The 15,164-nt window shown below is 45.3% G+C and overlaps 1 protein-coding gene across 1 annotated transcript; it reads left to right on the forward strand.

Moving 5' to 3' along the window:
* Positions 1 to 7,096: 7,096 nt before the first annotated feature.
* LOC308673679 (uncharacterized protein C15orf61 homolog) lies at positions 7,097 to 11,964 on the forward strand (the record flags this gene model as incomplete). The annotated part of the gene is made up of 2 exons (XM_081337562.1): positions 7,097 to 7,454; positions 8,455 to 11,964. 2 exons carry the CDS (start codon positions 7,097 to 7,099, stop codon positions 8,580 to 8,582), a joined length of 486 nt encoding a protein of 161 aa, XP_081193688.1. The 3' UTR covers positions 8,583 to 11,964.
* Between the last annotated feature and the right edge of the window lie 3,200 nt (positions 11,965 to 15,164).

The raw sequence follows: 15,164 nt of genomic DNA on the forward strand, positions 1-15,164 counted from the left end.
TGGAACCGTTTACCGGTTGAGCTCCGGATGGCTCCCGACCTTCGCTCCGACGCGACCTAAAAACTTATCTCTTTGAGCAATCCGGTCTGGTCTGACGGGTTCTGTTGTAATTATTGTTTTAAGGTAACTATCTTCTGCATTTGGGCAAAATTAGGGTTTAATTTGTTTTCAATATCTGTATTTGTGCATTCTGTTATTTATGTCACTGTTAACCGCCCTGAGTCCTTAGGGAGAAGGGCGGTATACAAATCAAATAAATAAATAAATAAATAAACAAACCTCATGAATAAAGGTGACTCTACGTGTCCCAGGATAATGTTGCAGGATCCAATCTGGGTCAATTCCCTGGGACCAGAGGTTTAGTCTTCCAAGTTTTAGGATTCATGCTGGAGCCCCCATCCTCAGGGAACTTCTCTCTCACCAGAATGTGCGCTTTGGGCTGTTCCATGCGTCATACTCATGTGGTGTCTGATTGGGTGTGGCTTTACCAGCTCCAGTGAAAACCACTGGTCCCAGGGAATGACCCAGATTGTATCTTGCAAAGAAACCTCAATATGAAATTACATCTGCTCTCTTTTAGGGCATAGTTAATACTAATTATTGAAAGTTATTAATTCTTATGGAAGAAAAAATACTTGAAAAAAATACGTGAATATTGATTTACATTTTTATGTCTTCCTAAAGGTTAAAATATATTCTTCGTGCCTTGAGATTCTCACCATGCATTTTCAAATTCCACATTGACAGTTGTACATCTGCAATTGTATTTTGGATTTTTGGAAACCACATTTAATGAAGCTAAGTAGGTCTCAGTAGTGACCCAGATTTTTAAAACTGTTAATATGAGATTAAATGTCCTCTGTGTGATTTACATGAGCATTTGTTCCTCCAATAAAATGTAATGTATTTATATTAAAAAAATGATTTCCCAATCTATCTAATTTCTAAGATATGGATACATTAACCTTGATTCATTTTTCTTTAAAAGAATATGCCTAAAATTCTACTGTTGCATGGAAAAGAAGGAGACCGTTTCTTGCATTTGATTGGATGACAATCAGAAGATCCATTGGGTTCAAGGAGTCATATCCCAATCCATTTTCAGTGCCAATAACCTATAAGAAGTGAAGGAAAATTATAGGAATGGTCACAAGAGGACTTTATATTCTACCACATAACATTACAAATAGTTTCATACTTCACAAATGTTTTGGGAGTTGTTCTCAAAATATGTAAGCATATTTGCTTGCTATGTTCTGTTGCATCTATAAGCATAAGCTGAACAAGATTTAAAACACATTAAGTTTGGAGAAACCTGTTCCTCACAGTGGCTGAATTCAGACATGCTTAACTAAGTTAATTAAATTAGTGCCTGCACAATATACTAATCTTGGGTAGTTTTGTTTAAAGTCTTGTGTGTTTATGAGGCCAAGTGCTTTGGTATTTATGATCTTAGGAACTGTGCAACTCAGGCAACAGCTTAATTTAGTAATCAAGCTAAAAGTGTTGTGTCAATACAACACAAACCATTTTTGAGATTCCCATTCTAAATACAGTATTGGGCATTATCAGCAAACCTGCTGAAGTTACTGCTTATTCTTAGTTACAATAGTTTGTTTGTTTTTTAAAAAGGGGGGGGTCTTTCCCATTTTGTTAGTATAATTTGCCTTGTTTCTTCTTCTCCTATCAGTATTTTTCAGTTTTGGCCAACTGGGGAATTCTGGGAGTAGAATTCCACATATCTTGAATTTGCCAAGTTTGAAAAACACAGTCTTAAACCAATTGCTGACCTGTAAGATGGAGTCAAGTCCACATGGATCTGGGCAGCATCAAAGAAGGGAGACATAGATAGATTTTGGTGTATAAATACATGCCAGTTGCCAAGTACTGAACTTTAATCACACGAATATGGGGATGCAATGATTGTAGCTGTGAACACCAGTCGTGTCACCTTTTCCAGCAACCTTGTCAGTTTGAACAATCACTAAATGAATGGTTGTAAATTGAGGACTTCCTGGAGTCATTTATGAAATAAGCTGTTAACTTAACCACTTTCTCTTGACTATGTAGGTCTGTTCAGAAAGCCAGGATTGCCTGCATCTGTACCAGTGCTGCAACTAGCACTGGTGATGTTAGCTCATCTGGGTAGTGAAACATCTGCAAGAAAACAAGCAAGCTCAGAGAGCACCAAGGACCCCTCATTTCAACAGCTACAAATATTTTCCTTTATTGATTGGAAGTTGGGGACCAAACATTCGGAGGGTGTCATGTTATCTCTGCCACAAATTGAGAGTGTCAGAGAAAAAGGATAATCATTAAAAACACACAGAATCATGAAGTTGGAAGGGACCACAAGAATCATAGAACATAGAGTTGGAAGGCATTTTGGTTGGATTTTGGATTTTGATTTTGAACAAAATCAAAATGCCTGCAATTAGTGCAGGTTCGCATCCCACCAGGCTCAAGGTTGACTCAGCCTTCCATCCTTCCGAGGTGGGTAAAATGAGGACCCAGATTGTTGGGGGCAATAAGCTGACTTTGTAATAATGCTGCTTGGGGGGGGGGGCGAAAGCCCTAATAAGCAGGCATATACATAGAATGAAGGCTATTGGTAAGCACATTGATTTGTGCTTCTTAGATTGTAAGCTGCCCTGAGTCTTCGGAGAAGGGCGGGATATAAATGGGATTAAAAATTTTTTTAAAAAAACATAAGAGTTGGAAGGGATTTTGGAGGTCTTCTAGTCCAACCAGCTGGGGCCTATACCATTTCTGACAACTGACTGTGCAGTCTCTTTTTGAAAGCCTCCAGTGAAGGAGCACCCATAACTTACAAAGGCAAACTGTTCCACTGGTTGATTGTTCTCACCATTAAGAATTTTCTTAGTTCTAGGTTGCTTCTCTCCTTGGTTAGTTTCCATCCATTGTTTTTGCCTTTTGGTGCTTTGGAAAATAGTTTGATCCCCCTCATTTTTGTAGAAGCCCCGCAAATTTTGGAATACTGTTATCATGTCTCCTAGTCCTTCTTTTCACTAGACATACCCAATTCCTACAACCGTTCTTTACGTTTTAGTCTCCAGCACCCTAATCATTCTTGTTGCTCTTCTCTGTACTCTGTCCAGTGTCTCAGTATCTTTTTTATATTTGGTGACCAAAATTGGAAGCAATATTCCAAGCGGGACCATGCTAAGGCTTTGTAAAGCGGTACTAATGCTTCATGTGAACTTGATTCCTCCATTAATGCAGCCTAGGATTATATTGGTTTTTTTGGCGGCTGCTGCTGCACTGTTGGCTCATATTTAAATTTATTTATTTTATTTTATTAAATTTATATACCACCCTATTCCCGTAGGACTCAGGGCGGTTTACAGGGAGGGTTAAAAACAAACATACAAAAATTAAAATCAGATTAAAAATTAATTAAATCAAGTCCCCAAAATTTAAACTAAAACCCAATAAAATTAAAACCCCTCAGCCTGGGCCAGAAAGCGTTTTCAGGTCCCGGCGAAATGAGCGAAGGTCGGGGGCAGTCCTAAGTTCCATGGGGAGTTGGTTCCATAGGGCCGGCGCGCCCACAGAGAACGCTCTTCCCCTGGGAATAACCCGCCGGCATTCCTTAACCGGCGGTATCCTGAGAAGGCCCTCCCTGTGGGAGCGCACAGGACGAAGGGAGCTTGATGCCGGCAGCAGGTGTTCCCTCAGATAACCCGGACCAAAGCCATTTAGGGCTTTATAGTTCATCACCAGCACCTTGAATCTCACCTGAAGGGCAACCGGAAGCCAATGCAGCTCGCGGAGTAGAGGTGTTACATGGGAGTATCGGGAAACCCCCATCACAACTCGCGCGGCCGCATTCTGCACCAGTTGAAGCCTCCGAGTGGTCCTCAAGGGCAGCCCCATGTAGAGAGCGTTGCAGTAGTCTAAACGGGAGGTCACGAGCGCATGAGTGACTGTGCGTAGGTCATCTCGGTCCAGATAGGGTCGCAACTGGCGCACCAGGCGAACCTGGGCAAAAGCCCCCCTGGTCACGGCTCCTATGTGGTCTTCAAAATTGAGCCGTGAATCCAGGAGGACGCCCAAGTTGCGAGCCCTATCAACGGGGGGTAACACCTCACCTCCCATCGCTAAAGATGGAATAGTCTGGTTGACCCGAGATGCCAGTATGCACAGCCACTCAGTCTTGGCAGGATTGAGACGAAGCCTGTTTCTCCCCATCCAGACCCGGACCGCCTCCAGGCAACAGGACATCAAGGCGAGGGCATCGCTGGGTTGGTTCGGGGTGGAGAAAAAAAGTTGGGTATCATCAGCATACTGATGATACCCCACCCCGAAACCACGAATGATCTCGCCCAGCGGCTTCATATAGATGTTGAACAGGAGGGGAGAGAGAACCGACCCCTGAGGAACTCCACAAACGAGAGGCCTCAGGGCGGACCTCTGCCCTCCCATAAACACCAACTGCGAGCGGCCCAGGAGATAGGAGAACCACTGCAAAACAGTGCCTCCCACTCCCAACCCCCTGAGACACCGCAGTAGGATACCATGGTCGATGGTATTGAAAGCCGCTGAGAGATCTAATAGGACTAGGACAGAGGAACAACCCCTGTCCCGAGCCCGCCAGAGATCATTCACCAGCGCGACCAATGCCGTCTCCGTGCTGTGCCCGGGCCTGAAACCCAATTGGTACAGGTCCAGATAATCAGTTTCCTCCAGGAACAGAGGAAGCTGATGCCCCACCACATTCTCAACAACCTTCGCCAAAAAGCGAAGGTTGGAGACCGGACGATAGTTATTTAAAACAGCCGGGTCCAGGGCAGGCTTCAGGGCGGCGGGGAAGATACCCTCCTTCAAGGAAGCAGTTATTACTGCCTGGAACCAGCCTCGTGTCTCCTCTCGAGCCGCATAAACCAGCCAGGAGGGGCACGGGTCCAACAAACAGGTGGTGGAGCTCAGCCTCCTCATCCTGTCCATATCATCAGGGGAAACAGGATCGAACTCAGTCCAGATAACATGCTCAAGACCGTCCGATTCCTCCACGTCAGACTCTGCCCAGTCAGAGTCCAAACCGGCCCGGATCTGAGCAATTTGGTCCGTCAGATGATGACTAAACTCCTCGCCCACCCCTGTAAGGGATCCTCCCTCACCTCCTGGTTAAAAAGGGAGCGAGTCACCCTAAACAGGGCAGCCAGGCGATTATCTGCGGACGTGATGAGGGCAGCAAAGTAATTAGCCTTCGCCGTCCTCATCGCTGCAAGACCTTATAAAGATTCTTAACTGCAATCGGTCAGATTCGGATCGGCTGGATCTCCAACAGCTCTCTAGACCCCGTCTCCTACGCTTCATCTCCTGGAGCTCCACAGAAAACCATGGAGCCCACCGGGATCTGCGCCAGGTCAGGGGTCGCAAGGGTACAACACGGTCGAGCGCTTCGGTGGCGGCCCTTTCCCAGGCATCCACCAAGGCGTCGACCGGGCTGTGAGTGAAGGGGATAGGTATAGACCCAAGCGCCGTCTGGAACCGTTCCGGGTCCATTAGGCGCCTGGGGCAGAACCACCTGGTCGGTTCCGCAGCCCAGCAATGGGGGGTGGCATAGCGGAAGACCAACCGCAGGTGGTGATGATCGGACCATGACAGGGCGACAATAGTTGGTGAGCCCCCTCCCAGATCATCAAGCCACTGCCCAGATAAGAAAACTAGGTCGAGAGTGTGTGCTTGTCCACATCTCCAAGGTCCCTGTCACAGTTGCTGTTTATGAACCAGGTTTCACCTAATCTGTACTTGACGCAGAAGGAGGTCCAGGGCGGCAGCCAGTGCTGCAGCAGGTGCCGGTCAGCACCTCATTTTGTTGGACAGGGCCCATTGTTCAAGTTCGTCAAGATCTTTTTGGCTCCTGAGCTCGTCTTCTGGGGTGTAGGTATTCCTGCCAGCTTAGTGCCATCTGCAAATTTGATGAGATCCCCTTCTACTCCCTGATCTAAGTCGTTTATGAAAATATTGAAAGTACTGGGCTTAGGATAGATCTTTGTGGTACCCCACTGCTTACTTTAATCCAGGTGGATGCAGTTCTGTTGAGGATCACATATTGAGTTGTTTCTCAGCCAGTTACAAACCCATGTAATCCAGGGTTTTACAAACTAGATAAATGTATGGATTTCAACTCCCATAATTCCCCAATCAGCATGCTGGGAGCTGAAATCCACACAACTTATCAGTTGGAAAAGCACCAATGTAATCCAGGAACCTGCCACGTACACGAAAACCATTGAACCCTCCACGAGATGTGGTGTCCAGCGTTCAAGGTCCTGCCTCATCTTTGTCATCCTCCTCTGAAGCTTCTCCAGCCGATCGGTGTCCTGGGTTTGCAGGGGTACTCAGAATGCTCCAGGGGGGGTGCAGGGGGGGCCTTTCCGGGGCCAAGCAGAGGAGCTGCCGGTCTTTCCGCCTGATGCGGTCTAGGACAATCACCGCCTCCACCTCGACACAAGACAAGCGGCACTAATATCGAAGAAAGAGTTGAACAGAATCATGAAAGGTAGGAGGGGCAAAGCGAAACACGAATGACAAAAATTAAAATATTTTTTTTAAATTATTTCAAATAATTAAACTCTGGAATTGTCCCCTGGCGAGTTGTCCATCCTAATGCAGCCCCGGCTTAGTCCTTCTGGGGGAAGTTCAGCCTGGCTCCCCAAGCGAGCCCCCTTCCTGCGATCCCGGGCAAGGTCCGCGGCTGGCCGAGGGCAGCCAGAGACCCCCGGCACCCCCGGGCCGCTCCAGCCTTTCTCAAAAGGGCAGCCCGGGGGATCCTGGGGCGCTCCGGGACGGGGACCGCGCTGCTCTCCGGCGCCGTCAGGGCTCCACCGGCCCGACCTCGCGCTCCCTCCCCCTCGCGGGCCGCCGAGCGCAGGGCGGCGCGCAATTATCGGGCGGGGAACGGCGCGCGCTTCGCTCGGGGGGGGGGGGGGGGCGGGCTCGCACAGCCGACCGCGGGGACGCGCGCGCTACCTCCCCGCCGCCGGGGGCGCGCACGCAGGCAGGCAGGCAGGCCGGCCGGCGCGGGTGGGCGGCGCGGCTGAGGGCCGGCGCGGGCTGGCGGGCGCGGATGGGGCGGCTGGCGGGCGGCGCGGGGCGGGCGCTGGGCCGGCTGCACGCGGCGCTGCTGCGGGGGCTGCTGTGGCCGTGCGGGGCGCCGCCGCCGCGTCCGGCCGCCTCGGAGGTGCTGAGCGGCCACCTGGTGCAGCGCCGGCTGCCGCCCTGGACCTCCTTCTGCGTCAAGTACAGCGCGGTGCGCAACGACCAGTTCGGCCTCTCCAGCTTCAACTGGGCGGTGCGCGGCGCCAACTACCACGTGCTGCGCACCGGCTGCTTCCCCTTCGTCAAGTACCACTGCTCCCGCGGGCCCCGCCGCGACCTGGCCGCGCAGGACGCCCTCCTGGCCGCCCTCAAGCTGCTCAACCTGGGTGAGCGGCCCTCGCGGCGCCGGGCCCGGGCGCCTTCGGGGCCTCCTTCGGCTTTCCCAGCGCTGCCCGCTCCCGTCCCTGCCGCGCCGGTTGCCGGGTGGGGAGGGGGGCCTGGCGGGCCGCTCGGAGTCCCCTTTCTGCGTGGGAGGTTTCCGCGCGGGTTTGCGCCCCGGCGCGGCTGAGAGGCTGAGGAAAGCGGGCGCTGAAAGGAGGGGGAAAGCGTCTCCCCGCCCGGGCCCCAGCGGCCTCCGGCGCCCCTTTTCCCCCAAGAAGGCTCCCCAGTCCAACCTGCTCCGGAAACCGAACTTCCCGCCGGCCCTGGCAGGCCGCTTGCCGGAGCCAGTTGAGCACTAAGAGGCTTCAGGCAGTCCTCGACTTCCGCCACAGTTGAGCCCAACATTTCTGTTGTTAAGTGAGACATTTGTTAAGTTGTTCCATTTTACAACCTTTCTTGCCAGCATTGTTAAGTAAATCACTGCAGTTGTTAAGTGACTCCGGCTCCCCCTCTGACTTTGCTTGTCGGGTCACGGGATTCCAGGACACGGCAACCGTCATAAATATGAGTCAGTTGCCGAGCATCTGAGTGTTAATCACGTGACCGTGGGGGATACTGCAAAGGTTGCGGGTCTGAAAAATGGCCATAAATCATATTTATCGGTGCCGTTGTAACTTTGAACAGTCACTAAATGAACTGTTGCAAGTCGAGGACTCCCTGTATTCCTTTCTTTGCAAGGTGATGCTGGAGCCAAGAGCCACTCCTAGCAGTCGCTTGGACCACCTCCGCCCTTGTTCCAGGCTCTTCTGTGGACTAAACAAAGGCTGGTTGGGTTCACACCCAGCGGTTAGCTTCAAACAAGCCTCAGTTTAGCCTAACATGAAGCCAGCCAAGGTCTTTATGCTTCTTTTCTTTTCTTTTTCCTGCTGTATCTTGAGTTTATTGGTAAAGCTGTTCTAAATCGTGAGAGTTGTGCGACTCTTAACCTGTTTCTTTTTGCACTAGGAATCCCAACGTTATTGTACGGAATTAGCTCTTGGTGCTTTGCCAGCGTCACGGAGACTGTTCAGACATGTTGTGGCCCGGTTACTATTTACTTCCTGAATAAAGAAGATGAAGGTGCCATGTACTAAAAACACAAGGTTTCAAAAACTTACTGTGCTAAATTAGTATAGAAAAGCATATTTTCCCAACCTTTTGCCGTGTCAACATTCTTATGCAAACAGTGTATGTATTTTTTTCAAGACGTGTCCCTATTTTTTGAAATATTACTTTTCTTTGACTCTGTAAAACATACCAAATACATGTTGAATTATGCACAAATGCAAAACTAAACAAATCTCTGGGAAATTACATGAATTAACTCCTTTCATCCAAAGCTGACCTTTGCCTTTTAATGAAAATACTGATTTTTTTGCGATCTTATCTAGTTATCCAATACTTCAGTACAATTTAAAAGCAATACCTTGTGTCATAATGAATCTTTTAAAATATATAGCCAATATTCAAAACAGAGGCTGAGTCCTTTGATAAATTGAAGTTCTGTTAAAATCCAGAGTTTTGAAGAAGAAAAAAATCATCTGAAATTTCAGAGGATTGAATATGGAGATTGTCTGGTACCTGCAGCCAGGTAGAATATGATCTGGCCGAAATTAAGTACCGGTTCAATCCTATTGCTTTCTGTGGGAGAGAGTTAAGTGTGTGCTTTACTATTTGACTCAATATGATTTAGAAGTAATTAACACAATATGATTTTGTCATGTACTTAGCATAGAAAATTATACCCAGTCAATTATACTGAATCAACTTTCCTGGTAAAATGTTGTAAAAATAATGTAGTTATGAAAATAGATTTAAAATATGCACATTTGTTTGTTTTAAATTATTTCAGCAAGTTATTTTCATCTGGGATGTTTTCTGAAAGATAAAATATAATTTATTTTTCAAAAGGCTCTTGTTAGATTTTGTGTAAGTATATTTCTTAAAATCCATCAGAAAGGAACTATAAATTACTTTCATTCAGAAGGCAAGTAGTACATTTGTTTTGTTTTAACTGCAGCTCTAAATCTGTAATCAAGGAAACACTCCAGTATATTTGATACCAAAGGATATTCCTAATACAAGTTAAATAAATAGTTCACCCAGTGGAGTAGCTGGTGTGTTACATTAAGCTTCATTAATAATAAAAGTGACTATTAGCATTTTGCTAGATTGGCTGGAACTTATGTTCCCAGTAATGACCAAAATTAAATAAGTGCAGCTCATAAGTTAAAGTCAAATACTGCTCATTCATTGCTCCCAATTTTGTCAATACTCTTCTTTAAAGGTTTGGTCTCAGCACAAGACTGATAAAATGTTTTTTAATTACCATGCAATAAATAAAGCTTCCCCTTGGAGCGGCCTGTTCACTAGCTGCAGTTTATTTGATTTCTGATAATGGAGAGTGCTGACCTATTTTCCAATGTGGAGGGAACCCAACTCCTTGTCCATACGGCGCTGGGCATCTTTCCATGGAGAACCTCCTCACAAGCTACTCTGTGGATTCATTAGAACTGGACAGTGTTTGCGGCATTAACAGCCACCCGAGCCTTGCTCGGGGCTCTCATGGTGCAACAATTAGGCAAATGTGGCATTTTCTTTTATTACATGAAAATCAGTGGATCTCGGGTACTTCAAGCATTGATCCTGGTGAAGAGTGAACTTGAAAGATGGCTGAGGGCAGAGTTCAGATGTAATCAGAATCATGAGGGGCTGTTTGTGTGACTACTTCTTGTATTTAAATAGAAGGTGTATTGTTCAGTTGTTGCGAGATGTCCCGCTATAGATAATAGGATAGATTTAATTCTGTTGGGAATGAATTTGGGTTGGTATCTTCAAAAAACTCTTGGGACTGTTTTGCTGAGTGAAGAAAAGACTATAGGCACATATTTATTATTTCAATTTATATGATTACCCATCTGAAATTCATGAGTATCAAAACTAATCAAAAGCAACAGTATTCCAAAACATGCACAAATATAATCAACAACTGAGGTAGAAAACCCACACAAATTAACAGATGTGCTCTTGCACATCCAGATCTCCAAGCCCAGTGACAAAACCACCTCTTGAAGACCTTGCAAAAAACAGCAATACCAGGGCCAATCTGATCATCCAAAGGGCAGATGCAACAGCCAAAAAGGGCCCCCTCCTGGGTTCCAGCAGCTGATGGTCCCTGGCAGATTGGTTCTGGGGCAGCCTCTCCTGCAGGACATAGTGGCGCTTGTTGTGGCACAGAAACCACAATCCATAGTCAGAAACCTGATTGGTTCTTCTCTTCCAATTCCTGACTTGTTTGGAAAACCAAGATTGGATTTCCTGTTTACGCTTAAGTCATAGTGGTAGTTGCCGCCATTGGGAGAAGCCCTTCAGCAGCAGTCAAGCATTATGAACTACTAGCTGATTTGCTAATTTAGGTAAGTTGAGTTACTCCAAAATTTAGGCTTAGCACAATAGGAACCACTACAGTGGGAAGGTAACAGCATTCCGTGCGCCTTTGGCGTCTAGTCATGCCGGCCACATGACCACGGAGATGTCCTCGGACAAGCGCTGGCTCTTCGGCTTTGAAACGGAGATGAGCACCGGCCCCTAGAGTTGGAAACGACTAGCACGCATGTGTGGGGGAACCTTTACCTTTTTACAATGTATAAAGTTTCATTGTCTATTCCCTCCCAAAACAAATCCTATACTTACATTCAAATACAAATGGCTTATGCCTATGTCAACTGTTCAGTTCTTGCATTCCTGTTGTAAAGGATAAAAACAATTTGGGCCGTGTGGGTAATTCTAGTCTTGTTTTACCTGTGATCTCTTTAACAACCCCAATTGCCTGTGTTCTCCCTACTCTGATCTGTCCCATGATTTATAAGCCACTGAAGCTAGAATTCCTAATACACATTTCAGCCAAGCAGATCACTTGATGGCTTGATACGGTGTGCGAACTCAAATACGACAATCTAAAATAATTCACGTGTGTCTACGCGATCATTTTGCAAGAATCTCAAATGCGAAGCTGCTTCATCCTGCCTTCACACATAAAGTCTGACTCTTGCAGCACGTTACTTGCAGGAGAGAAGAAAATGTAGAAGGTTGTTTTCACATCTATGGTAGTATAAAATAAGGTATTGTATCCAAATGACATAAACACCACTTGAACCGGTTCCTGCAGCAATTTTCTTTTGGTTCCATGTCCTCATAAGTATTTTTTTTTCTTTCCCATTTCCCCACTCCATTCTTGGGAATATCCTTACTCTTGGCTTTCAGTTCCCCCCAACACACACACACACACACACACACACAAATGCTACATGGCTAATTATTTCTGGATTTTGGTCCTGGTCAAATCTCTCTCTCTCCGCCCCCCCAATTTCCTGGTCCTCTAGCATCATTGGCAATAAAAGGCCTTGGCAGGTATTTTTAATAGCTCTTCAAAATGCATTTAAGATGCCTGGAATACGTGACCTTCCAGGAAATGCAATAGTTGCTGTGCTTTGTGTTTTGATGTTTCTACCCTGTTTTAATTATTTCTTCCTTTTGGCAGAAGGGCAGTGCTTAACAACAGCAAAGGAGATGCTGAACATGAGGGAGTTCAGCCTGATGAAACACACACCAGTAACTGAAACCTTCACCTAAGCCTGCTTGATAGATACCGGACTCATTTCGGTGTCCCTTTAAAGAGGAATGTGTGATGGGAGCACCTTAAACTAAACGAGTACTTAGCCTGACATCTTATCTGGGTCAATGGTGGAAGGTACCAGAGTTAAACTGCTACTGTAAATTAATGGAAAATGTAACTGCGCTTTCCTAAAAGATCGATGTCCAATAAAGGCCACACAATCAAATCTTGTTGCCATGATTGAGATCCTTAATTGCCTTTCAAAGGTAAGGTGGTAATCAACATAGGTTAAACTGATCTTTTTTACTAGTTCAATTACATGCTAATGGCTAGTGCCAAGACAGAATCTTTAACTACTTTTATGTATTAAATCTTACGTTAGTAATGAAAAATTACTTAAGCTCTCCAATCAATAAAGTGAGAGTCTTAATTACTATATTTCACTTTTAGACCTTTTGTGTTTGACAAATTTGTCCACTAGAGATTTTCCAACAATAAGAAACATTATTAATGGAAGCCTCATCCGTGGAGTATTGTTTACTAATCCAAAAAGCTGAAATTTGTTGGATGCTTTGTGTATACGTGTTAATGGAAATGTCAGGCTTGCATTAATGCTTACAGATGCCAATATGTAATAGTCTCGGGCATTGATGTTTGTGTAAAGATCGATTGGGGGGTGGGGCCTCTTGGGCATTTCTTTTAATTCCAGAACTAAACTTCAGCCTGGAGATTTTAAGTTAGAAATGCAGAAAACAGAGAATGAGCCTTTGGATGGAAAGCCTTGGCTTTCTCCACATAGCTTCCTCCAGATGTGTGGGGACTGCAACTCTCAAGTCCTGGCCAAATGGTGGGTCTGAAACTTTGAGGAATTGCAACATATGTAGGGAACTGATGGCTTTGACAGAAGTAGTACGTAGCTCTGCCATTTCTGAAATCTTTTCATTTTTGTCAGCTTTTAAAACTTGAGAGCCAAATGAAACCAAGATGTAGCGTTGTAAAATGAAGCACATGGCCATTTCAAGCTTAGCAAGGCCAGTTGCGGCCCTATCTTAGCCGGGATGATTTGTGCACGGTCACTCATGCGCTCGTGTCCTCTCGTCTGGACTACTGCAACGCTCTCTACATGGGGCTGCCCTTGAGGACCACCCGGAAGCTCCAACTGGTACAGAATGCAGCCGCGAGAGTTGTGTTGGGAGTCTCCCGATACTCCCACGTTACACCTCTGCTCCGTGAGCTGCATTGGTTGCCAGTTGTCTTCCGGGTGAGATTCAAGGTACTGGTAACGGTGTTTAAAGCCCTCCATGGCATGGGGCCGGAGTACCTTAGGGAACATCTGCTGCCGGCATCAAGCTCCCTGTGCGTTCCCACAGAGAGGGCCTCCTCAGGGTGCCACCGATCAGAGAATGTCGATTGGTGGCCCCCAGGGGGAGATCCTTCTCTGTGGGCGCTCCGGAGCTGTGGAATCAGCTACCGGTAGAGCTCCGGATGGCGCCCGATCTTCGCTCCTTTCGTCGCGATCTCAAGACGTTTTTGTTTGTACAAGCTGGCCTAGCCTGATGGGGATCGGTGGGGTTGTTTTATCTTTAGTCTCTTAATTTTATCTTGGGGTTTTTAGAATTGTACTCCTATTGTTTTAACTAGGGCAACTGTTTAATCTCTTTTTAATGTTTGTATTTGGTATTTTATTCTGCCCTGTGAACCGCCCTGAGTCCTCAGGGAGAAGGGCGGTATATAAATGTTATTAAATTAAATTAAATTAAATAAATCTTAGTGGTTTCTTTCTTGATTTCAGAGTGGCCTTTTTAAGTACTATTTTGGTATTTCATTTCTTGAGAAGAAATCTCAAAAAGCTCATCTTTTATGATGAAAACATGCTTGAAATAGTTGGAAACCTAATATTGTAAGGTTTTATTTCCGTGAACAATAAGACTGAAGAAACTGTAGATAACTCAATATAATCTGGCTCACACCAATAATCTAAATGAACATTTGTATATTGTCATTATTGTGAATTGGCTGGAGCCCTGTGAAAAGCTGTTATAATTAAATGAAAAAAAAATTATCCTGGATAATGGGCAGCTTGCATTTCACTGTTTTGTTTACATTAATGTTTTATAATATAAACATAAATAACAGGATGCTATATTTATGGAAAGAATCAACCACCATTCTGGCAATCAAAATCCCATTAAGTATCTCTTGAGGAACTGGACCATGTGGCCTTTGGATCCTAGGCTCTCGTGAGAAGTTTCTGTCGTCTGTAATAGACAAGTAAATAAAAAGCTCAATGATGTATGAGGGCAACGTCTTCTTGCTTTTATTTCAGAAATACAAAACACTTAGCCAGTACAGAGATATTAGCATCCCTTTAAGCACAGTTTATGAGCTCTGGGTTACCTCATGAAAAAAATTGTTATTTCAGTGATTGCAATAGTACCAATTAGACTCAACTGCTAAATGTGATGGAAAGCAATTGTCTCCCGAAAGGAAAGCTTCGAATTTTAAAATTCATTTTAAAAGTGTAGTACTTTAAAGAAAAGAATGTACGAAGCTGGAGAAGGAGCAGGTAGAATTATGAACACTATTAAAATCATGGTCTCTTAGTTAACTTGTATACATAAATCTATTTGAGTTTTTCTTTGAAGAAATGACTCCAAGATAGAGTCATTATATGCTTTTTGATTCATGGCCCTTGTTACATACATGCTTTGTAATATATGAATAATTTAGTAAGAAAAATCACAATAATTTTGTTGTTACTCAAAAATTTATAGGTTGGCAAAAACAATTACGAAGCCCCTCGAGCTGGCTGAGGTAAGTTGCGGAATGTTGTTAAGCTTGCGCAATCTGTACCCAGGTGGGGAACATTTTGGGGAATTAGGAAGGAGGTTTCAAGCCTGACGTTGGATTTTCGAGGGAAAAGATATAATTGCAACCTCCCCCCCAAATAACATGTTGCATGGCTGGCACATTCTTTTGTGGAAACTCACCAAGGTTGAAAAGCTGCAGCAGTTTGGTGTTTCTCAATCTCAGTCAATTTCAGATAGATGGACTTCAAATC

This window comes from Vipera berus (assembly GCF_964194415.1).
Source record: "Vipera berus genome assembly, chromosome: 12".
NCBI lineage: Eukaryota > Metazoa > Chordata > Lepidosauria > Squamata > Viperidae > Vipera > Vipera berus.